The sequence below is a fragment of the Diospyros lotus genome, chromosome 3, assembly GCF_014633365.1.
Source record: "Diospyros lotus cultivar Yz01 chromosome 3, ASM1463336v1, whole genome shotgun sequence".
NCBI classification, from domain to species: Eukaryota; Viridiplantae; Streptophyta; class Magnoliopsida; order Ericales; family Ebenaceae; genus Diospyros; species Diospyros lotus.
Genome location: NC_068340.1, coordinates 34,847,716 through 34,871,579, shown reverse-complemented (window position 1 = coordinate 34,871,579; position 23,864 = coordinate 34,847,716). Strand labels below are relative to the sequence as shown.

The window sequence follows — 23,864 nt, the reverse complement described above, 5'->3', positions numbered from 1 at the left end:
CTTAAAACCCTAGACCTTAAATATAAAAAATTAAAAATTAAAAAATGACAAATCTCTTAAAATGAGCCTTTAAGTAATTTAAATTGGAGGAAGTGGCACGATTCATAGATATATAGTATAATCATGCAGCGAAAGAACGATTGGTATGGATTAATACAATACAATATACAATATTCTTAATGGCAACATGATATATAGACAATTAACACACACACACACACACACACATATATATATATATATGAGTGCTAATAATAATATTTATACAATAAGTATAATAATAATAATAATCACCCTGCAGCTTAAATAGTACTCACAGTACGTACATTAATTATTCCACACTTTCTAGTTTCAGAAAGAAAAAAACAAAAATAAAAGAATATAGAAGAAGAAGAAGAAGAAGAAAGGTGCAGATGGTAGTGATGAAGAGTACGTACGTATAGTAGTTGTGAAATAGCAAGATTTTTTTATCAGTGAATGAAAGGCTCGAAAGCACTCACCACCTTCTCCAACCCACTGATCACCGCTTTCTTGATTCTCCCGGCGTTCGAATTTGGGCAAGGCACAGTTCCATCGTTTCCTGCCAGAACCCTGTACTTATCTTTCCTCGTAAAGTTCGTGCACTCAAACCCTAGAGTTGCAGCCAAGAGCCTCTGCACGTAGTTGGCAACGTCGTGCGGACTTTTACCCGACGAGCATGTTGCTTCGTGCGGCAACTGGTTCAGGAAAGTGACTTCGTAGACCGGCCTAGGGTTCATGAAGAAGAAGATCGGGTCCAGACCCTTCCAGCCCCTCGCCGTAGTCGGGTGGAAAAGCCCCACTCTGTAATTCATGGCGACCGGCACTATCCGATCGGTTAGTTCGGCGAAGAGGGCACTGAACCTCAAGAGAAACGGCTCCCGGCAAGTTGTTCCTTCCGGGCAGACCACGAGGTCTCCTTTCGAGAGCTCCCGCTTGATCTTCTCGGCGTCGACGTGCCGGACTCGGGTTAGCCGGACGGTGGGGATCGGAGAGAGGATTTCGGAGATTCGGGAGATGGAGTATGTCACCGCCGGGACTCGGCGTTGGAGGACGGCGGAGAGGACGACGGGGTCCATCAGTGTTCGGTGCGTGCAGACGAAGAGGACGCCGGAGCCTGAGCGAGAGTCCGGCGGCGGCGGCGGCTTTCCTCTTACGACGACGTTGCCGCCGAATATTCCGCAGACGTAGGGGATGGCCCACATTGGCAACACCAGGCCGACGAGAATTCGGATCGCTGCAACTACGATGCCGAGAGGGAGCCATAGGATGATCAAAAGCGCCGTTGACGGCGTCGGCCGCTTCACCAGGCGGCCGTCGTGGAAGATCACCGGCAGCGGGCGGACGAGGTGGTGGTCGTTCTTCTGGTTGTTGATGAATGGTGGGCGAGATTGTTCCTGCAAATGAATCAAGCCATTTTTTTGTTTGTATATATCAAAGCAATTTTGAATTCATATATATCAGGAATATGTATCGTACGTACAAACGCATCCGTATACGCTAACCTTGCATAGAGATAAGAACGAAGAACCGTCTTCGGCTGGGCGTGCCAGTCCCAAGGTCGGCTGTTCATCGCCAAACAGCTTAGCGACGCGGCCGGAGATGGAACCAACGTCGTCATCAACAAAACCGGTGGCAAATCCGAACCGATTTACTGCAAGTTCCGTCCCGACGACATCGTCAGCCCGGAGATGCTCCTTGACGAACCTCTCCACCATAACCCTGGGCATCTTGCTCACCACAACCCTCTTCTCAAACGAGCTAAAACCCCTCCAAGCCTCCATGTCAACGTCGTCCATGTAAAACTTAGGCAGCACCGCTCTCGCCACCGACTCGATCTCCGAAATTCTCAGCCCGGCGGTGGCGACGAACACGGCCAGCTTCAGGCCGGCGTCCCTCATCCCGAACGCTTCGAGCAGGCGAATCGCAGGCCAAAGGCTCAGCAATAAGAAGAAGCGAATGAGCCCCGAGGCCTCGAAAGCAACCAGCATGAAGTAGGAGAAGGAATCTGGGTCCTTGAGGAGAGTCCCTTCTAGCTCAGAAACAACAGACTCCATCAGCGTTTTTTTTCTGGGTTTTTTTTTTTTTTTTTTTTTCTTTCTGGTCTTTGCAGAGTGGTTTTGGGTTGGTTCTAGGTTAGGGATGAGAAGATTATTGGGATGTAATTAAGGGCTTGTAAGATGGAGGTAGATTGACTCTTGTGTAATGGGAGAATTGAGGCAGTTTAGAAGATTACAACTACCCGGCCGGTTCCTTCCATATAGCAGCATACTTATAAGGAAATATATGTTTAATATTTAATTCTACCAAAATATTTGGAATGGGGATGGGGATTCTACGACACGTTTACTTGCGGAGATTGATTACTTAACACCACCAACTTCGATCGGCAAATTGGCAGGGACATGTCAATGTTGGGGGCCATGCAAAAGCCACCAGTTTTAGGTTACTTAACAAAGAAAATACCAGCCGTATATGTGGCCTTATTTATTTAAACTACTGTTTCAATCAATTTCATCTCTTTGTTCGTTCATATCTATATCTATATACACACATATATACACACACACACTGCGCTTTGATCATCATGAATATGTTGTTTGGTCAAAAGGATGTCTTGCTGTATATAGGAATATTCTTACAGACCCTTGAGTTTTAAGGGATCGAATCAATCATGAAACCTGAAGCTTTCTGGCTCAAGTTTCTGCTTGTTATTGGTTAAATGATTGATGTTGTGGAAAGTGATCATTGATGAGGAACTTCCTTTATTGTTTGGCAATTCAATTTTGATAGGAAGGGTGCGTAGGGCATTAATTAATTCATCCTTGTGCGCATATGGATTGATTCGATCTTAATTTGTCGTTGGGTCAGTGGATGGAACAGTCTAAATATTTGGAACATTTGTGGCCATTTATAGCTTATCAGTCACAAATATTTCGCTTGGCTTTTGAGGATTAATTGCTCTACAATGTTGTTGCTTTTGATGTACACTTGTGTGTTGATTGGTTCGCCTCTAAATATTACTTATTGTGGTTCTTTAGTTTAAAAGTGTATTTTGTGCCAATTTTATTAAGCGCTCATTGTATTATAACTCTATGCCATATATGCAGCCTTTGGCTAGGTTGCTCTTTTTTCCAAAAAAAAAAAATAAAAAAATGTGGGAACCAGAAAAATTGATTATGAGTTTTGTTATTGTTGCATGATAGATAAAAGTCCATTAAAAGATTTAAAAAAATTTAAAAATTTAAAATAACTCTTTGAGTTAAATGGTGTACATTTTCTCGGGATCTCACACAACACACAAATTAGATAACTCATGCATTCGAACATCCCTTCAAAAATTCTACGAAAGGGATAGGCAATCCATAAAAAAATTCTAATTTTAAAATAATTTTGAAATATTGAGATAAATATCATCCATAAAAATCTTAATCGTAATAGGTTTCAAAATATTAAGATAGACAGCATTTGTAATAATCCTAATCCTAACGAGTTCTTAAATATCAAGATAAACATTATCTGTAAAATTTTTAATCTTAAACTATTTAGAATTACCTCATATCTCTCTCTAAATAAGCAAATACTCTTTTCATCAAAGTACATCTCTAATATCAAAGTGGTTTCTTTTTTGTAGATTCAGTCGACTTAAGGTCGATATTTTTAATTAAATAAATTTATTATTGCAAACACCCACCCCTCCTCCAAAAGAAAAGAAAAGAAAAGTTGTAGAAAATATTCATTACCAAACATGCCCTCAAAGGCTATGGTCAATTTTCCGCTGAGGTGGAGTAATAAGAAACATGCCATTGACCTTGAGGTTTAAAATGGGCTTGGGCCGTGATTAGTGTCGAATTTGTTTTGTATTCTGGGCTTTGAAACTGACTGGCATATTTTATTGTATTTTCTCTCTTCCTTTTGAAATTCATACAAAATCAAAGTCTTAATCTCATTTGGTACGGTCTATTATATGAATTATAGATCTCTAACCATATTTATTCATGGGCATAACTTCTATAATTAAAATTATTATATATATATCCCATATTATGTGTAAGACTTTAGATAACATTAAAATATAAAATAAAATAAAATTAATTTAGACAAATGGGGATGCAAAACAAGCCTTGGGCTTGGGCATTGAGAGGATTATAATATATATATATATATATATATGATAATTAATGATAGAAAACATATATAGATGATGATTAGCGAATTACAATTATAAAGATTGCACCTAATTAATGAGATGAATGCTTGGGGGTGGATTTCATTTTATGGTTATATATGATCCATGGAAATTAGTGAAACAAATAAAATTAGCAACTTAGATGATAAAGAAAATAGAAAAATTCTATTTGTAACCATAACTTTTGTTTTCGTAACTAATGTAAGTAAAATTTTAGTTTTTGCTATTTGCAATCAAAATTATTACTTTTTACAATCATCTATATTCCAAACATATCTCCAAACACCAATATCTCAAAAAGACACCTCTCATGCCCAACAAACTCTCTTCACACCACTCCTCATATCAAACCCTCTTCAGACCACTGCCATTTCGCCGTCACCAAAGTTACTTGCTTCGCCCATCTTCTTTGCTGAAGTCTCTCATCTCGTCGGAATCACAAAAGCTAAGCAAAAAAGATTTAGAAACATTTTATTTATAGCCAAGTGTTTTGCTCATCATCATACTTAAACTCAAAGGTTCAGGGGCTTTAAAAGCACCCGAATCCATAGGTTTGGGAAAATACATAATTTTTCCGAATCCATAAATTCGGGAGAAACACAATCTATGTAATATAATATTGCTGCATATATGTATGTAATATGAAATCATTCTCATAAAATATTGTTGCATTTGATTGAATTTGAACATTTGCAATCCCCACGTCATAAAACTCTTTTATTTGAAATAATTTATATGCAAAATTACATCTATATTATATATATATATAGTTATAATATATAATGCATAGGCTAAAGTCATATATGAGCCCCTCACCTTTTCTCATTTAACCACTTAGCCCATTCAACTTGAGGAGGGACCTATTAGGTCCCTCAACTTTTAATTAAGGGCCTCTTAAATAATCTAACTTCTAATTTAAGACCCATCAGCTCCCTCACAGTCCAGTCAACTCACACGTGAAGTAAACTACTACTGTTTGTGCGTGAAGTAAAAACTGATAATTTAAATTTAATTTAAACTATTACTAATCGCTCTCTTTGTCGTAATTTTTTTATAGTTCAAATTTAGTTTAAATTCTGACTATTTGCTTGGTTTGTTGTAATTTTCTTGCTACTCATTATAATTTTATACTTCTTATTTTTTACTTATTATTTTCTTACAATTTACTGTAATTTTAATTTTTTTAAATGCAATATTTAAAAAATATAAGTGTTATATCCTTTAAAGTCAAGTGCAAAATCCATCCCTGTTATATTATAAACGTGAAGATCAACTTATTGATATTAGATTATATAATAAAAAAAAATTAATACCCTATTACATTAATTCATAATCAAATATTCATTCATCATGTGATAAAGCCAAGATTGGAAGTACGAGATTGTAAGTAAAATTAAAGCAAATTAATCCATTCATAATCAAAAATCAATCCCCTGTTGCATTAAACAAATATTTGCATTAAAACAAAATTAATTTTGTTGCTTCAGTACCAAGATTGGAAGTAAAATTGAAGCAAATTAAACAAATATTTACATTAAAACAAAATTAATTTTGCTATTGAGCTCCAATTCGTTGTCGTCATCTTCACAATTTGTTAACCTTTTTGCTGTTGAAGTTGATTGGTTGTTATTGCATTCTTTCCTTTCCATTTCAGCCCAGGTGGTTTAAAGCCAAGATCCCTTGTGACAATTGCTGAACTAAAATTTCCTAAACAATATAATAAACAAAATAAATTCAATTACGGACCAACATCAAATTCAATAGAATCTATTCAATTCCAAAAATATTTTAATTTTCAAAATAAACCCCTAAAATTCATCAACAGATTGAACCTACAGTGAACATCAACAAAATTCATATTTTCATTTCCAAAATGAACTCCTAAAATTCATTTTCAAGCAAATTTACATACACCATAGTGAACATCAACAAAATGAAACCTAACATTCATATAGACAAGTAATAAATGTTAGCCCATTTTGCAGCAAATTGAAACACAAAGGCACCTCACTGGAGATAGCCAGCAACGGTGAAAGCGAGAGCGACAACGAGATCGGCGATGGCGACAGTGAAATGTCGCAAGGCACCTCATCGGAGAGACCCAGCAACCACCACCTACAGTGCGACAGCGAGATCGACGACGACGAGATATCGAAGGCGACATTGAGAGCGAGACTGAGAGCGAGATCCAACGCAAGATAACGACGAAGAGACCGACATCAACGATAACACAAGGGTATCGACGGAGAGACCGAGATCGAGACACACGGCAACAAGAAGATCTCGACGCACAAACCAGGATAGATACCGAGATCTGGACGGAGACAGTGTGCTCGACGGCGAGATCAACGGTGTGCTCAACAGCGTGGGCGAGATCGACGACGAGCGCGAGAGCCACAGCTAGTGCGAGCGAGAGAAACAGTGAGCGCGAGCGAGAGAAACACCAAGGCAAGTGTTCTGTTTGGGTGTTTAGGAAAAGAGGTTTTTCTTTTGTGACAGAAATAAGTGCGTGTATTACACGCAGGTAGATTGGTGATTTTGAGTGTTTAAGAGGCCCTTAATTAAAAGTTGAGATACCTAATAAGTCCCTCTTCAAGTTGAGGGGGCTAAATAGTTAAATGAGAAAAGGTGAAAGGGTTATATATGACTTTAGCCATAATGCATATAATAGTTTCTCCCGAATCCATAGGTTTTGGGTGAACGCAATGTATATAGTTATAATATACTATAGTTATAATATAATATATAACTATAACAGTATATTATAACTACAGCTATAACAGTATATTATATAGTATAGTTATAATAATATATTATATAACTATATGTATTCTCCATAATGCATGGATTCGGGAGAATGCTATGTATATAGTTATAATATAATATATAACTATAATAATATATTATATAACTATATACATTCTTCTGAATTCATGAATTTGAGAGAATTGATTTTTTTCGAATTCATGGGTTCAGATGCTTTCAAAGACCTCAGGGTTCAAGGTTTTCCAAACAGCCATGGGTTCGGGAAGTCAGGGTTCCTCGAACCCTGGGATTTAGGGAACCCCCAATCGTCTGAATCCTAACGTTTGGGGCATCCTCCAACCCCCAAACCCTGAGGTTCGGGGTTTCAAGGCACCCGAAAGGGTCTTTTTTAATTAATCTTATTTTTTAATTCATTTATCGTGTATGTGAATTATGTAATTGAGCTAGTGATTGATGTTGTAAATTATATTGTTTCTCGTCGGAACATAAATACTCGTTATCTTCTTTCTCAAATTCTGGCGTAAACTTTTACGGATAATAATCTTCCATCGGCATCACTCACAATAACTGGTAATTGGTAATTGGCAATGACAAGGAGAACTAGGCTGAGTAATGTTTAGTGTTGAATAATAATAGTTGTATAATACTTGATGTTGAATAATAATGGTTCTGAGGTGTTCAGTTGTGGGTGAAAAAAGTGATTATGACGATGGTGGATAAGACAGTAAGTGCACGGGCTTGAGGAGTAATGGTAGGGTGGTTAAGCGTCAAAGATTTTAATAACGAGCAAATATGAGTTTTTATTTTAGAATATTTTAAGAATATTAAAAATAAGTTGAGGAGAGGAAAAAAAAAATGATTACAAATACAATTTCGCCCGTCGGAGGGCATGAAGGTAATTATGCTACCAAGATTTCTTCCGTCACGTTTTCAACAGGGCAGTTGATGTGCTGGCGTGGAAGTCACGTGAACTGATTGATTTTTTTTTTTTTTTCACATTTTTAACGTTAAAGGTATTCTTTAATTTAATGGTCATGTAAATAATAATAATAATAATAATAATAATAATAATAATAATAATATATTTAAAATGGTAATATGTTATTGCCAAAGTCACGTGAGGTGATTGATTTTATCCGCATTTTGAATGTTAAAGGTGTTTCTTTTAACTTAATAACCGACCAACAATGTAAAATTTATTGAATTAAACATCATAATTTATAGTTTTCCTGATTGTTTGATAAATTACACATTTTTTGTGTGCTTTTTTAATTTTTTACTTAAGCTTTATCTGGTAGTTACCTCTCTTCTATGTTAATTTTTTTATTTTTTATTTTTATCTATAATTTTGAAAGTACATATTTCATTTGAATTTTGAGACATAATCTTTATTATAGCTAGGGTTTGTTTTTAGTTTGCATGTATTACTCATATGACATTGTTATTGTTGCAAAGAATATTTTGTAGCATTTTCCCAATCTTATGTCTAATAACATAAGATTTAGTCGATATAAATAATATAATAATTTCTTGTAAATAACACTCTGTGTTAAGGGATTAGAGGAGATGCAATAATTACAAAAAAAAAAAAGGAACTCGAGACACTTACTCTGTTAGCTACCTTCTTCCCGCCGGCAGCAGCATCTCCGGCAGCTCGACCTCCCCTTCGAGGTAGCTCACCATCTGCCTCATGGTGGGCCTATTGGCTGGCACATTGTTTGAGCACATCAGCCCAAGCTTCAGCACCACCAAAACCTCAGCCTCGTTATACTTGCCGCCCAATCTTGGGTCCACTACGTCCAGCAGGGCCCCCTCCCGCCACCACTCCCACACCCAGTCGACCAAAAAAAGCTCCTCCGGCAGCGCCTTAGCCTCGATCGGTCTCCTCCCGCACACTACTTCCAGCAACAGCGCTCCGAAGGCGAACACGTCGGAGCTCGCCGTCGGCTTGCCCGTCCGGGTGAGCTCCGGCGCCAGGTACCCGAGCGTGCCCACCACTCGGGTCGTGCTCGCATCGGACCCGTGCTTGTACAGTTTTGCCAGCCCGAAATCCCCCAGCCGGCCGTTGAACTCCGAGTCTAGCAACACGTTGCCGGCTTTGATGTCTCTGTGGATCACCGTCTCTTCCCATTCTTCATGCAAGTACAGCAATCCAGAGGCTACGCCTTTGATGATCTTGAACCTCTCTTCCCATCTCAAAATTCTTTTCGCTTCGTTGTAAATGTACTTATCTAAGCTTCCATTCGGCATGTAATCATAGACAAGCAGCAATTCACCTCCACACCGGTACCACCCTAGCAAAGGAACCAAATTCCGGTGGCGAAGCCGGCCAAGAGTGGCGATCTCCGACGCGAATTCATGAAAACCCTCTTTCGAATCGTGCGAAATTCGCTTAACCGCGACCTGGGTGTTCGTATTTGGTAGCGTCCCTCTGTAAACTCGACCAGATGCTCCGAAGCCAAGCAGATCCTCGTCTCCGAAGCCTCTCATCACCTGCTTGAGCTCCTTGTGAGACAGTCTGTGCGGCCCAATATCAAGCTCCCAATCTTCAACCCTGTCCGTTTTCTTCACCCTTCTGATCCTGAAATAAAAAACCATCCCAACTGCAGAGACAATCACAGCAAAAACAGAGAAAGAAACTCCAATTGCCAAGACTAGGCGGCTGTGTTTCTTCCTCGGAAGAGAAGGAAGAGAAGAAAGATCAAGAGGCTGAGCTTCTCCGTTGATCTTGAAGCTCCATCCTCGGATATAATGGTGGCTGGCCAGCAGACCAGTGGAAGCAGAGAAGCCCACAAACATTCTCTCTTCGAGGATTTCGGAGAGTTCGACTGGAAATGACAGAATTGGGGAGCTGGGTTTCGTCGAAGAAGGTGAAATGGTGACGTTCAGTTTATTTCTAGCAGAATCGTAATCGATCCACGCCTGAATCGTCTTCCCATCCATGAGATTAACCTTTTGTCTGGTCAAATTCCCTTCGATGAAATACGATGCCGGGGCCGAAGCCTTCGAGATCATGCCATTGACGTCGATGCCGACATGGTTATCATTAATGTCCCTGAACTCGAAATTTTGAACAGTGTCGAATTCAACGGCCAACAAGTGGTTGGAGAAATTGCCATTGTTGTTGGGGCAGAAAAGCCCCAGGTACTGCCGCGGAAAGGCGCAAGCTAACTCTTTGGACGGGGAGATGACGAAGGCGAAGCCATGGCCGCCGAGATCGGGATACTCCGGCACGACCGCGAAGGCAAAGGCCGCGGAGAAGGAGTAGGCTTTTCCGGTGGAGGAGTTCTTGAAGGCTATGGGGAACGGGTGGAAGGCGTGGCCGATGGCCAAGTGCGTGTCGTTGGTGAGCTTGAGGACGCCGTTCTTCTCGATCCCTGCGGCGCCGGTCAGGCTCATGCCGCCGGTTTTGAAACCGTGGTAAACGAACTCTTGTACGTCGGCCAGAGCTGCGTTTGCTAAGAGAAGAAGCATCGCCCACAAAACTTCCGGGCGTCTGGTCATCGGAGATCGGAGCAGAGATGAAGTGAGCTGAGCTGAATTATGGATCCGATTCGAAAGAACTGTGTTCTATATATGAATATGGTTGTGTTGTGTGGTAGATGTTTGCCTCACGTTGTGTTGGGTCGGCTCCAACTGGAAGAGAGAGGGAAAGCCGCGAAATAAATGTGTTCGTAATCTTTAAAGTGAGAGATGAGAGATGAGAGGAAGAAAGAAAAGAAAGGCAAAGATTGATGAGAAAGCCACCAACAACTGATGGGTTCAAAATTTGAAACGTGTTAGTAATTTGTGGAGTGAGTGAAGAGAGGAAAAGAAAAAGAAGTGCAAAGATCATTAGTGTCACGATTGGACTACTATCCCCATAAACTTTTTTGAGTAATGCTATTGGCAAATTCTATTTACAGCTAGTATAATTATTCTTCACAGTCGTGCTCGCAAAAATTCTCCGTCATCTTTCAAAAATCCTATTTTACCTTTTATTATCACTCGCAACCATACCATCTTCTTTCCCTTTTTACTCCCCCCTAGCCATAGTCACTCCATCTCTTTTTTTCGAAAACACACAGATTTATATATATATATATATACACACACGCATGACCGCGGCCATAAAATTCTTTCCTGACTTCCAGCGGTCGGGAAAGACTGTGTTCCCCGACCTCTAGGGTCAGGGAAGTTTTTTTTTTTAATTATTTTTTATTATAATAAAATAAAATAAAAAATACAAATAAATAAATTCTTTTTAAAAAGATACATATATCTTTAAATAAATTCAATTTATTTTTAAAGATATATATATCTTATTAAATTAGTTAATTGAATAACTAATTTTAAGTATATGTATATTTAAGTAATTTAATAAGATAAATTAATTAATTTTAAAATTTTTTAAGTATCAAAAATTTAACTCACAATGATTTAAAATTTAAAATTAGTTAAAAAAATTTATAATTAGTTAATTTATAATTATTTAAAATGGAGATATTTAAAAATAATTTATTTATTTATATTTTTTAATTTTATTTTATTATAATATTTTTTTTAATTAAAATAAAAAAAATCGATGTTTCCCGTCTCCCAACAACAGTGGGGGAAGTGTTATAGCTGCGACTGCCATGGCCATGACCATGTGTGTTTGTGTGTGTATATATATATATATATATATATGTGTGTGTGTGTGTCTATTTGAGGGAGAGAGAGATGGAGAGATGGGTGTGAGAGAGAAATTAAGAGATGAGTATAATGAGAGAGAAAGAGAGATGGAGTGGCTCTGAGGAGTAAAAAGAGAAGAAAGATGATGTGATTGCGGGTGGTTGAAGGGTAAAATAGACTTTTAAAAAATAATGAGAAATTTTGGCGAGAGTGGATGGAAGAGTAATAATATAGCTGTGAATAGAATTTTCTAATGCTATTTAGCCGTCCTCAACACCACCGTCAATGCCACCCTGCACTAAATTACCAATATACCCATTGTTTGGAATTACTAAAATGGCCTTCAGCCAGACTTCCTCTCTCTCTCTCTCTCACACACATACACCAAAGGCCGAGTCTCCCTTCCATAGTTCCACTCAATCTCTCATTCTCCTTTCTCTCTCACTCACTTGCTCTCTCTCATGCGACCTACAATGAGATTCGACAGTCCATCGCACGTCCGATCTACAAGGAGGTAAGTCTCTCCCACAATGATTTTCAGCCCACATCCATCATATATACGTATATACGCGTTATTTGGGTTTGGCCGAAACTTTAAGCTTAGATCTATTGATTTTCAGCCGTTGGATCTTACTAGTTTTTGGGTATGTTGGTCGATGGGACCTTGGGTGTCGAGTAGTTGTCTCTGATCGCCAGAAACCACCGCCACAGTGGCCGGTGGCGGTTAGCAATGCATTTTTAAGTTGTGACCAAAAATTAAAAATTAGATCTACAAAAATCTAATCATCAAATCTGACCCATTTTTATATATGTTAACTCCCTTGACTTTGTGTTTCTAGTGGTAGACTCTGATCATGGGAATCTTCGACTTACGATGGTCGTCGGCAGTCGCTGGTGGTGGCGGGTTGGTTGGGTTGTTTTTGTATATTTGTATACAAATATATATATTTGCATATTCCTATTTTTGTGCTTTAGTTTTTATTGTTTATTTATGTTGTTTTTTTTATGGTAATGATGAAGATAATTTTGTTGTTGAAATGAAAATTAAATAACGTGATTTGTTTTGAGTTGTGATGAGGGAATATTTATAGGGGGCAATTTTACTGTACTACCCCTGGGAGGTTACCATTAACTCGGAGCCATGTGTGCCAGTAAAGACCAATATATATGCGATCGCCACGTGTCAAGACTTAGGAGCTCCGCTTATTTTTATAATCTTTATTATGATTTTGAACCGGAAAGAGATAAAGAAGAAGATTAAGTCAATCAATGATATCTTTAAATATCCCAAGAATTATCTCTATTAGGGAATATTATCTTTTCTCCCCATGAAAAGGGGATCAACCTCTCTTTTTGAAATGTATCTTATCTCCTAAGGGAAAGGCCACGGGACATCTATAAATAGAGGACAACCTCTACAGGTATGGGGATCTGACTCCTAAGGGACTCATATATTATTTTTCCATTACTATTATACTCCTCAAAAATCCTATGAACTGACTTGAGCGTCGGAGGGATCACGGGGAGCAAGTCCCCACCCTTTTTGCAGGTACTTGGTCTGAGACAGAAGAAGGTGATCGGCTCTGCATTATCAATTGGCGCCCACCGTGGGGCCTTCGTCTTTTCCTTCTGTTTTCCAAGTACAATTTCAAGCCGTAGGAAATCTATTCAACTCAATTACACGTATTTACTGATTGTATCATGGGTACGCTTGTTTCTCTTTTAATATTTTTTGTGCCTCCTACGATTTTTATTTTTCAATTATTGTTTTATGTAAAAATAATTGAAAGAGAAGGCCGAAAGATTCATATATATATATGGATATATATGTTCAATCACATAAAAGAAGCGTAATTCTGCCTTTATTGTGGATCACACGCACATACATACATGATACACATTTATATTCATATTATATATATATATATATATGTTGGAGAAAAGCTCCTCATAGAAGCCTAGCAGAGTAAGTAAGAAAAGAGGTGTTATATTATAATATTAAAGGGGAAGGCTTCCTGGAAAAAAGTATATACCCAGAAGCCGCCATGGATGAGCCAGGAGATGGCCGCAGCAAGCAGCAATAATGGCGGCGACGGAAGCTCTGTTAATATCCCTTTGGTTAAAACTTATTTCCCTTGTTTTATCATTCTAGTGTTTTAACTACTATCTATTGGAGAATTGCTAGCTATATAGGCAGAGGCAAAATGTTTTAATTTGAATTGCTTGATATATATGCTCCAATGACTTGAATTTTAATTAATTCTGTTAAAATGTTCGGGATTAATAACGTTAACAGACGAAAGGCTCGCCCCGAACACTTGTGGATGTAGGCGTTATGCCGAACCGCAAAAATAAAATACTCTCTTTAATTGCGGATGTAGGCGTTACGCCGAACCGCGAAAATAAAATATTGTTATTCTTTAATTGCGGACGTAGGCGTTACGTCGAACCGCGGAAACAAAATATTTGTTATTCTTTGATTACGGATGTAGGCGTTGCGCCGAACCGCGAAGACAAAATGTTATTATTCTTTAATTGCGGACGTAGGCATTTCGTCGAACCGCAAAAATAAAATATCGAATATTCTTTAAAATCTTGGTCATCAACTATAATCCAAGCCATTATGTGCGCATGAAAACCGAAGGTCCGAAAGGTCTTGGCAACGCAAGAGTAAAGGATCAGATGTGATCCTCGGGAGGCCCTGAACCCCCGAACACTGAAAAACAAAGGATCAGATATGATCCTCGGGGGGCCTCGAACCCCCAAACACTCAAGATGAAAGGATTAAATATGATCCTCGCAGGGCCCCGAACCCCCGAACACACATTATCTCTGACTGCGGATGTAGGCATCAAGACCGAACCGCAAAGACAAAATATGAACATTATTTCTAATTGCGGATGTAGGCATTTCGTCGAACCGCGAAAATAAAATATGGATATTCTTTAAAATCTCGTCATCAACTACAAATCCAAGCCAGCATGTGCACACGAAGACCGAGGGTCCAAAAGGCCTCGACAGCGCAAAAACAAAGGATCAGATGTGATTCTCGGGGGGCCCCGAACCCCCGAACACTCAAAAATAAATGATCAGATGTGATCATCGGGGGGCCTCGAACCCCCGAACACTCAAGATAAAAGGATTAAATGTGATCCTCGCGGGGCCTCGAGCTCCCAACGACTCGAGACAAAAGGATCACATATGATTCTCGAATTCCTGACAACTCAAAATCAAAGGGGACCACCCCTACTAATTAAGGCACCAGTTCGGAGGCTACGAACCTCCGCCAAATGAAGACCAAAAGGCATCAGTTCGGAGGCTACGAACCTCCGCCAAATGAAGACCAAAGGGGACCACCCCTACTAATTAAGGCACCAGTTCGGAGGCTACGAACCTCCGCCAAATGAAGACCAAAAGGCATCAGTTCGGAGGCTACAAACCTCCGCCAAACAAAGACCAAAGAGGACCATAGCCTCAACCAACACAGTTTCGGCCAACGGCCCTGAAGGCAAGGCACGGAGCCTCGACCAACATAGCCTCGGCCAGCGGCCCCCAAAGATTAGGCACGCGGCCTCGGCCAGTGGCCCCCGAAGACAAGGCACACAGCCTCGGCCAACGGCTTCGAAGATAAGGCAAGCGGCCTCGGCCACCACAACCTCAGCCAGTGGCCCCGAAGATGAGGAATGCGGCCTCGACTAGCATAGCCTCAGCCCTAGGCCAAAAATAACAATAAAAATATATATATGTACTAATTTAAGAGTTGACCCCTTTTCTACTATAGGAAAATTCTCGAACGTTACTATCACCTCGAGCGACCTAATCACCCTTTGCATGGGAAGACTGAAAAGGCACCAGGAGACTTAAAAAGCGAATTCAGCATCCGAGACTGCTAACCCAAATTTTTAGTAGAACTTTTTTACAGAGGCTCAGAAAAACAGTGACAACTACTCCTTCAGTTGCCCAACTCCTTACTCAATCAGCTCAAGGAGTGGGGGGCAAGTGATGAGGGAATATTTATCGAGGGGCAATTTTACTATACTACCCCTGGGAGGTTACCATTAACTCGGAGCCATGCGTGCCAGTAAAGACCAATATGCGATCGCCACGTGTCAAGACTTAGGAGCTCCGCTTATCTTTATAATCTTTATTATGATTTTGAACCGGAAAGAGATAAAGAAGAAGATTAAGTCAACCAATGATATCTTTAAATATCCCAAGAATTATCTCTATTAGGGAATATTATCTTTTCTCCCCATAGAAAGGGGATCAACCTCTCTTTTTGAAATATATCTTATCTCCTAAGGAAAAGACCACGGGACATCTATAAATAGAGGACAACCTTTACAGGTATGGGGATCTGACTCCTAAGAAACTCATATATTATTTTTCCATTACTATTATACTCCTCAAAAATTCTATGAACTGACTTGAGCGTCGGAGAGATCACGGGGAGCAAGTCCCCACCCTTTTTGCAGGTATTTGGTTTGAGACAGAAGAAGGTGATCAGCTCTGCATCATCAAGTTGTAACTTGGTGACGATGACAAGCTAATGTTGAACTTCAAAACAAAGCCTAGTATATACCACCCTAGCAGCTAGATCATACCAGCCCCAACTTCTCTTCCTCTTTTCAGTAGGGGTTTAAGGTGGTTTTGCAGCAGAGGGGGTTTATTTAGCAAGATTCATCGTCGTCGTCATCGTCGTCTTCTTCGGTCATTAATTTTGGCATTCGTTCATTAATTTGTTGTATTAAATTTACATAATTCATGTAGCTTATTAATAACACCAGTGGGGGTAATATCAATGATATATGTGACTGGTTATAAGTACTGTTTCTCTCATTCTCTCTGTAAGTGCATGCATGTTGCTGCTTCTACCCCATTTTTCTGGTTTTCATAAGGTTAGGCCATTGTTTATTCTAAATTTTCATTTGAATTAGTGTGAAAGAAACAATGCATGTATTAAGCTTTAATCGTTACAACATTTAAAGACTTGAAGGGCCAGTACCCCACTATATGATTTAAATTTCTATATCCATAAAGCATTATATATGATTACATTTAAATTTGTATATTGAGCGAGTAATCACATTTTGATTTAAAATTATGCAATTATTTTGATAAAAATAATTTGATACGCACGCTTTTTTAACTCTTTTTTAGCATTATATTTAATTTTTTACCCTAGAAAAGATGAAAATAATACATAGTGCATAACTAAATATTATAAATTTCTTAAATTACACCAAAATGTTAATAAGAAAACAAAAAAAGGCAAGACCAATTATACATTTATGCCAAGAGTCATATACAACTCCACGAACAGATGAAATGTGATTTAAATGAACAATTTATAATCGAGTCCGTCAAACAATGCTTATTTGGACAATGCAGAAATTAAAGGGAAAAAAAATAAATTAAAATTATATAAATTCAATCACGTCCATCATTGAAACCATCTTCAACCTTTTCCTTGCTGTATCGGCCAGTGGTGAATTTTGTTCGTCAGTCAAAATCTGAATGCACAACACAATAAAAAAAAAACAAATAATGTTCTTTAATTTTCATTTTAACAACCCAAATGATCATCATATCACCATAAAAAAAAAAAAACACAGAAGCAAACGGAAGAACTAAAACATATAAATGTATGTATGTATATAACAGCCTAACCACCTACAACCGCGGCCGCCGGCGACCACCGCCGGCCTCAAATTTCCATAATCAGAGCCTACCATTAGAAACACAAAGTCAATAGGATTAACATGCAAAAAAATGGATCAAATTTAACGGTTAGATTTTAGTAGATCTGATTTTTAATTTTTCGCCACAACTTAAAAATGCACTGTCAGTCGCCACAGGCCACCGTCGCCGGTGTTTTCCGGTGATCAGAGGCAACCACCCGACACCCAAGGGCCCATCAACCAACATACCCAAAAACCAGTAAAATCCAACGGCCGAAACTCCGTAGATCTAAGCCTAAGCTTAAAGTTTCGGTCAAACCCAAAAAATATGTATATACGTATATATGATGGATGTGCTGAAAATCATTGTGAGAGAGACCTACCTCCTTGTAGATCGGAGCAATGGAGACGACGGTGGCGGGTTTCTGTCTCAAGGTTGAGGTCGGGCGGGTATGGGCAATAAGAGTGTAAGCAGCGGTGGCGGCGACGACGCGTTCCTCCTTCAAGGTCGAGGGCGAGTGAGATCAATAGATAGAAAGATACAGAGAGAGAGAGAGAGAGAGAGAGAGCACCGTTAGCCGGCCACTGCCCCCCTTCGCCCCACCACCACCGCGAACACCGTCGTCGAGCCCCTCACTGTCGGGAGCACCGTTTGGAACGACCCAAGGGCTACCGGAAGGGAAAGATAGCGACGACCGAAACGAGAGAGAGAGGGGGAATGTCGCCCGAGAGAGAGAGATAAGAGTAAGAGTGAGAGAGAGGAGGCAAAATCTGGGTCTTGGGCCACTCAAAATGTCGCGATATTTTGGAGTCGATAAATTGCGATATGTCACGATATATTGAAGGTGGCATTGAGGGTGGGAGGATGGCCTAATAGCATTACTCAAGGTTTTTTATTTTCAAAAAGTCAATTGTGACCGATGGAGTTTGATGAAATCTTGTTGGTTGTGAATTGTTGAGAAAAAAAGAAAGAGAGCTGCTTTACTATTGGCTCCATCATTGACAACCTACAAATCAACAATAAGGCTGCCTTTGTCTTTCTAAGAACTTAAAACGCAATAAATTAAACTAATGAGTTCTATTATGTGATTCAATTTTGAAGAGTTTTAAACTGTTTTGGCAACAGGGATTTGAGTGGATAGAGAGTGTGTACATGTGTGATAACTAGTCGTCAAAGAAGAATAGATTAGAGAGAATGAGAGATGCATCAGAGAAGAGAGAGAGCAAGAGAGAAGAAATTGTTTAAATACAAAGGTCAAATTATTTAAGTAAATCGCAAAATAATGATGTCTGAATTTACATAATAAGCTCAAAATAGTGTTGTTTTAAGAGTAATGTCTGAATGATGTGCTTGATTGATGATGGTCAGAGTTCTGTTTTCTACCTGTTGTCTGCCCATTCCTCGCAGCATTACCAACCCTACAGCCAGCAACACTGCATCTTCATCCTTCCTTTTCTTTTTATTTTTTATTTATTGTGATTAGAGATAGATTATGACAAAATTAGATAAAATTTAATTTAATTAACGCATTTTTTCTTAAAACTAATAGAAGTAGTGTTCAAACAACAAAAAAATAAATTAAAGGATCTCTAAAATTATAAAAAAAAAAATTCATCTAACTAATTCAAATTACAAAAATTAGGACAATTTATCTCAAACAAAAATTAACTTCCATTTCCTTCTCCCCACCGCCCCAAGTGGAGAGAGTCAGTCCAGAAATTGTAGTAGATAGAGCGCAAACAAGAAGAAAAAAAAAATCAAAATCAAAATTAAAAATAAAATTATTAAACATGTTAAAATTTCATTTTATATACCATTCCAACCCTTACCCACTCCCCAGCCCCCATCAAAGCCTAAGATGAATTTATCAATTATGAATTTTGGTGAATATAACGAACACAGCTGCAAGCAGCTGTAATTGAGCCTGAAGTTAGAATGGCTTGAACCTTTGACAAATGAGTTTCAACTCTTTTAAGAGTTGTGTATAAGCAAAAGATAATACACTAGTTACAATAACTTAAAACTAATGAAACAAAAATCACAGCTCCTTGCAGCATGAGGTTAGTATGGCCTGACCTGTTAATTCTTGTTCAATCTTCTTCAGAGTCGTCTGGCTGAAACGATCGTTCAAACTCAGCATCCATGATTACCCCATCCATAATATGTACAGCTATCTTCCCCTTTCTTAGGTCCACATGCTCTGCCCTAACTCCGTTAACTATCAGCATTCCATCGGGATCCTTTGATGTGTATAAACTGAATCCCGACAATGAGTCATACCTAATCTCCTCACCAAGTGGTACTGAAGCTGAAGAGATTATCCGAGGCACAGCTGAGAAACCCAATACGCGAGTAAGTATTGCGTGTGTATTGTTAAACATCTCACCGGCTAGACTGTCGTTCTCATTCAACTTCAAGTCATGCTCAAAGGCTCTCCTAGAAGGAACAAAGACTGTAAAAGCGAGGTCTTCAGGAAGCATTTCAATAATCATCTTCCCAAATAGACCTACATTCTCATCAACCAAAACCTTCTCTGTTGTTTTCAGCCTATTAGAAGTCAGGTTGTCTTCCCCTGAAATCTCTGGAAGCTTAGCTAAAGAAATTATCACAACCAAGAGGCAACAAAGAGAAACAACTACACAAACAAATGCGATTGGGTTTTTCAGAGAATGACCTTTTGCCATCCTCATTGATAACAACACGAAGTCAACATTTCTCATTGAGAGACATGATTAAACCTGCAGTTAGAAGCCAAAAATATTAACCTCAAACCCCAATAAGGTGTATACAACAATCACAGTAATCATAAACCTTAATTCCACTAGGTGGAGTAATACAATACTAACATAAATTTTTCTGTAAGTGTGAGTGCTTTTGTAACAGAATGATCTCCACCAAACGAAACAACAATAAGATGGTATCCTTCATAAGCTTGTATATATTGCTGCTAGTGAGGACCAAATATCGCCAAAGTTACTGGAAATTATTGGTCATGAAACCTAGTTTCCAAAATTTAGTTGCATCTCATATTCTTAATTTGAAAATTTTTCATTAGTCTACATTTATCTATTTTAACTTGTGATTAGGGAAATTTCAAGTAAGAATGCTTGTGATATCTTCTACCTATTTATTACAATATCTATGATTTATTTCAGCAAATGGCTCTAAAATATATGGCTGAATAAACTGGAAAAGGAATGATTGGAGCAACCAGTACTGGAACATCATATCAATATAAACAAAAATAAATATTTTCTACTATTGCCAAAAAAAGTAAGATTTACAGAACTTCCCTAAATTTTACAATTTCTTAACAAACATATATTTGGGAACCTAATTTAAAGTGGGGACTCCATTCTTAATTTATGCTTTGTTTTCATAATGGATATAATATATGCCATATTACTAATTTACTATTAGTTCAATAAACACAGAATTTTTTTAATTAATAAAATAAAATTATAATTTTGCTATAACAAGATTCACATAACTTTCCATTATATTCTACCATTGCCAGATAAAGTAAGCTTTGCAAAACTTTTTCATTTTTCAAAAATCTCTTAGCAAACAAATTGAGGACTCCATTTCTTAATAACACTTGTATTTTTCTGTCAGAAAGTTTAGGAAAATTAAATCTAAAACTCTATGAGCATTTCCCATATCTATTAATGTAAAACTCTGTAGAGAAGTGATTAAATGTAGTGATAACTGATTAAATGAAAATCAAATTACTTCACAACTTCTTTTCAATTTTTGCAGATCTTATGAGTACTCCTTAACCTATACACCGCGTTCTAAGAAAACCAGAACTATTGTAAACACTAAGAAAAAAAATAAAAAATAAAACTAGAAGACAACAATTAAAAACACTAGCACACATGAGAACTCTAGGACACTCATTTTTCAATGTTTGTCCGAACTCCTGAATCAAAAACTTCTATAATTGAAATCCCAAATCCTTTTTTTTTGCTAAATTATTTTCCCCATAGCTACTCACTAGTCAAATAGCAAACAAAGGATTAACAGAAAAATATGGGAATCAGATAGAAATAAATCAAAATTTGGGAAACGGTTCATCAACGATAATAACAGGTGACAAGATCAAATCCAGTAAACAGATCTGACATTCATACAAAAAATTCAAACCATAGAAAAAGGAATACAACAATTCAAATGCATTTAAGTAAGAGTTCTGAATTGCCAACAAACCTGGATCACTTCTAACAACAATTCTCAGTTCAAAATATAAAGAGAATTTGACCAACCAAAATCCAAACACGTGCAATATTCGAAATTTTCAATCAGGATCAGACGCAAAGCAGATATTTATATCTAATCCAAACTTACTGCAGCTGGGTTGATCTCATCTTCGTCGAAAGGATTACAATGTTAGCGGCGGGCTACGAATCAAAACCAGAGCCAGAACGCGTGGTCCTTTGAATTACCACAACAGTGCAAATCCAGGAATCTGAGGATCGAAATGTGGGATCAATCGAATCTGAGAGACAGGGAATTAGGGCTCCGATTACGCGCGTCCAATCAGGGGGAAAACTCAAGCCAGGATGTGTTTGTTGATTGGCTGCCAAACTGCGTTGTTGTGTGTGTGTCTGCACACACATATATATATAGTAAATTACACTTGCCACCCCTAAATTTATTAGATTTTAGCGTGTATTTTTATATTCTGAAAATTACATTATCTGCCATTAGTTAAATTTCTGTTAAAAATTCATATAATTTTATAAAACTTTAACGGTATCCAACCGAAAGAGTAAATCACACCAAATATCACTTAACTTTGGTGTGATTTTTATTTTACTCACTAAATTTTAATTTTTTATAATATGATCATAAAAATTTAAAAAATTTTGTAATATGGTCACGTATAAGATTTTTAAACTGATGTGACAAATAATAAAAATTATTGTGTAATGATAACCAATCATAACGTGCCATGTGTCAATATATATAATAATATTATATTAAAATATTATTACATAATATTTTTATTGTTTGCCACATCAACGCCACGTCACTCATTCTAGCTGAAAAATTTTATATGTGACAACATAACAAAATTTTTTAAGCTTCTACGATCATATCGAAAAGAATTAAAATTTAATAATCAAAATGAAAAGCACACTAAAATTTAGTGATATTTGGTGTGATTTACCCCTTACCCTAATCTCAAAAATTAAATTGATAAATATTTTTTGACTTAATTAGGAAGACACTCACAAAATCCTCACTAACCCAAATAATTGATTACATACCCTAAAAATTTAACTTATTTAATTGAAGAAGCCTCTCACATTTCAAATACATAATTCTAATAATTAAAATACATTGAGATCTCTATATTTTGTTCTCTCATTTGATGATTGAAAGACTTAATAGTCATTTTTATCTCTCTAAAACTGTTGATAATAAGTCCCAAAAGTCTAATCTAACTCTCTTTCTCTTCCCCTTTCTCTACTTTTGATTCCTCATTCAATCTTTCTTACATAATTTTTCATTGAATGGATTTTGGGTTTTTTTATGTTTAATTGATTTAATGATTTTACTTGTTTTATAACATTTGATTGATTTAGGCCTTCATATGTTTGATTATTTGGGTATTTTATTTATTTTATAGAATTTGATTAATTTAAGGCTTTTATATACTCTCCACCACATCTGTGTTTGTATTATAGGGATTTTACTTGCGTTGATGTGTTTTGTGGGCAAGTTATTTGAATTTTTAAGAGCTTATGTTTAATTTATGTGGAATGTTTAAAGATTCTAATGTCTTTGTGATTTGTTAATTGTTATGGTCATGGGATGTCATGTTGTTTGGGTTTTTAAGAACTTTGTTACTTTAACTTGCTTATCTAGTGGACTTTGATTTTAGAGAAGTGCTTTATTTGGGTGTCGATGGTGCTATTGCTTGAAGATTTATTTTTTTGATAATTTAGGTGTTCTTGTTTTGTTTGTGTAGTCTTAGAAGAGATCACCTTCCCTCTTAATTCAATCTCTTAATAAATCGGATACGATCGTAAATTTATACATTTTCAATCGAATACGCAATCAATATTTATCAAATGAGACATTTTTGTCTTTATTAGAAGTTGATCCCACCACTCTTTAAAAAAAAATATTTAAGAAGTTTATCACTTGTGGGGGCTGCTTGAAGACTTTTCATTTGATGGTGCATTGCCTGTGAGCTACTCAAAACACTTTCTTGTAATATCATTTGGACAGTTTAAAAGATATGATAATTTGATTGTGGTTTGAAAAGTTGTCAAATCACCATTGAGAATTTGTTTGAAAAATGTCTTTCAAATCGATAATTGCACATCTTTAAACGTAACAACTATGTTCTAATCTTCTAAAATAGAAATCACAAAGACTTAATAATAATATTAATTTAGAAAAATTCCAATATAGGCCAAATCAAATTGCATTCTTACCATTGCTTTCTTACTCAAATCTACCTATGGTAGTAAACAACTGAGTTGAGTAAATTACACCTTTGCCCTTGTCTTTAACATAGCACTAGGTAGAGGTGGCAATTCAT

General features: G+C 37.4%; 3 protein-coding genes across 6 annotated transcripts; all 3 read right to left on the bottom strand.

Moving 5' to 3' along the window:
- Nucleotides 1-277: 277 nt before the first annotated feature.
- Nucleotides 278-2,271, bottom strand: LOC127796205 (glycerol-3-phosphate acyltransferase 5-like). Its single transcript, XM_052328227.1, has 2 exons — nt 1,524-2,271; nt 278-1,415 (listed from the first exon to the last, which is right to left on the bottom strand). Exons 1-2 carry the CDS (start codon nt 2,073-2,075, stop codon nt 471-473), a joined length of 1,497 nt encoding a protein of 498 aa, XP_052184187.1. The 5' UTR covers nt 2,076-2,271; the 3' UTR covers nt 278-470.
- Nucleotides 2,272-5,815: 3,544 nt separating this feature from the next.
- Nucleotides 5,816-10,709, bottom strand: LOC127796617 (L-type lectin-domain containing receptor kinase S.4-like). The gene is made up of 2 exons (XM_052328854.1): nt 8,583-10,709; nt 5,816-5,914 (listed from the first exon to the last, which is right to left on the bottom strand). The coding sequence occupies exon 1, from the start codon at nt 10,475-10,477 to the stop codon at nt 8,591-8,593; it is 1,887 nt and encodes a 628-aa protein (XP_052184814.1). The 5' UTR covers nt 10,478-10,709; the 3' UTR covers nt 5,816-5,914; nt 8,583-8,590.
- A 6,171-nt stretch (nt 10,710-16,880) lies between these two features.
- On the bottom strand, nt 16,881-21,907 carry LOC127796274 (uncharacterized). Of its 4 annotated transcripts, none has more exons than XM_052328337.1 (3): nt 21,656-21,907; nt 19,385-20,046; nt 16,881-17,139 (listed from the first exon to the last, which is right to left on the bottom strand). In XM_052328337.1, exon 2 carries the CDS (start codon nt 20,026-20,028, stop codon nt 19,399-19,401), a length of 630 nt encoding a protein of 209 aa, XP_052184297.1. In that variant the 5' UTR covers nt 20,029-20,046; nt 21,656-21,907; the 3' UTR covers nt 16,881-17,139; nt 19,385-19,398. The 4 variants fall into 4 exon arrangements, with proteins under 4 accessions (XP_052184297.1, XP_052184298.1, XP_052184299.1 ...); XM_052328338.1 differs by lacking the exon at nt 16,881-17,139 and adding an exon at nt 17,337-17,354; XM_052328339.1 differs by lacking the exon at nt 16,881-17,139 and having other exon boundaries at nt 17,361-19,616; nt 19,695-20,046.
- Between the last annotated feature and the right edge of the window lie 1,957 nt (nt 21,908-23,864).

Excerpts from the sequence above, each read along its gene's own strand:
- LOC127796617 (XM_052328854.1), bottom strand. The coding sequence starts at position 10,477 with ATGACCAGACGCCCGGAAGTTTTGTGGGCGATGCTTCTTCTCTTAGCA.
- LOC127796205 (XM_052328227.1), bottom strand. The coding sequence starts at position 2,075 with ATGGAGTCTGTTGTTTCTGAGCTAGAAGGGACTCTCCTCAAGGACCCA. Across the intron at positions 1,416-1,523 it reads CGTTCTTATCTCTATGCAAG|GAACAATCTCGCCCACCATT; the intron begins GTTAGCGTATAC and ends ATTCATTTGCAG.
- LOC127796274 (XM_052328337.1), bottom strand. The coding sequence starts at position 20,028 with ATGAGAAATGTTGACTTCGTGTTGTTATCAATGAGGATGGCAAAAGGT.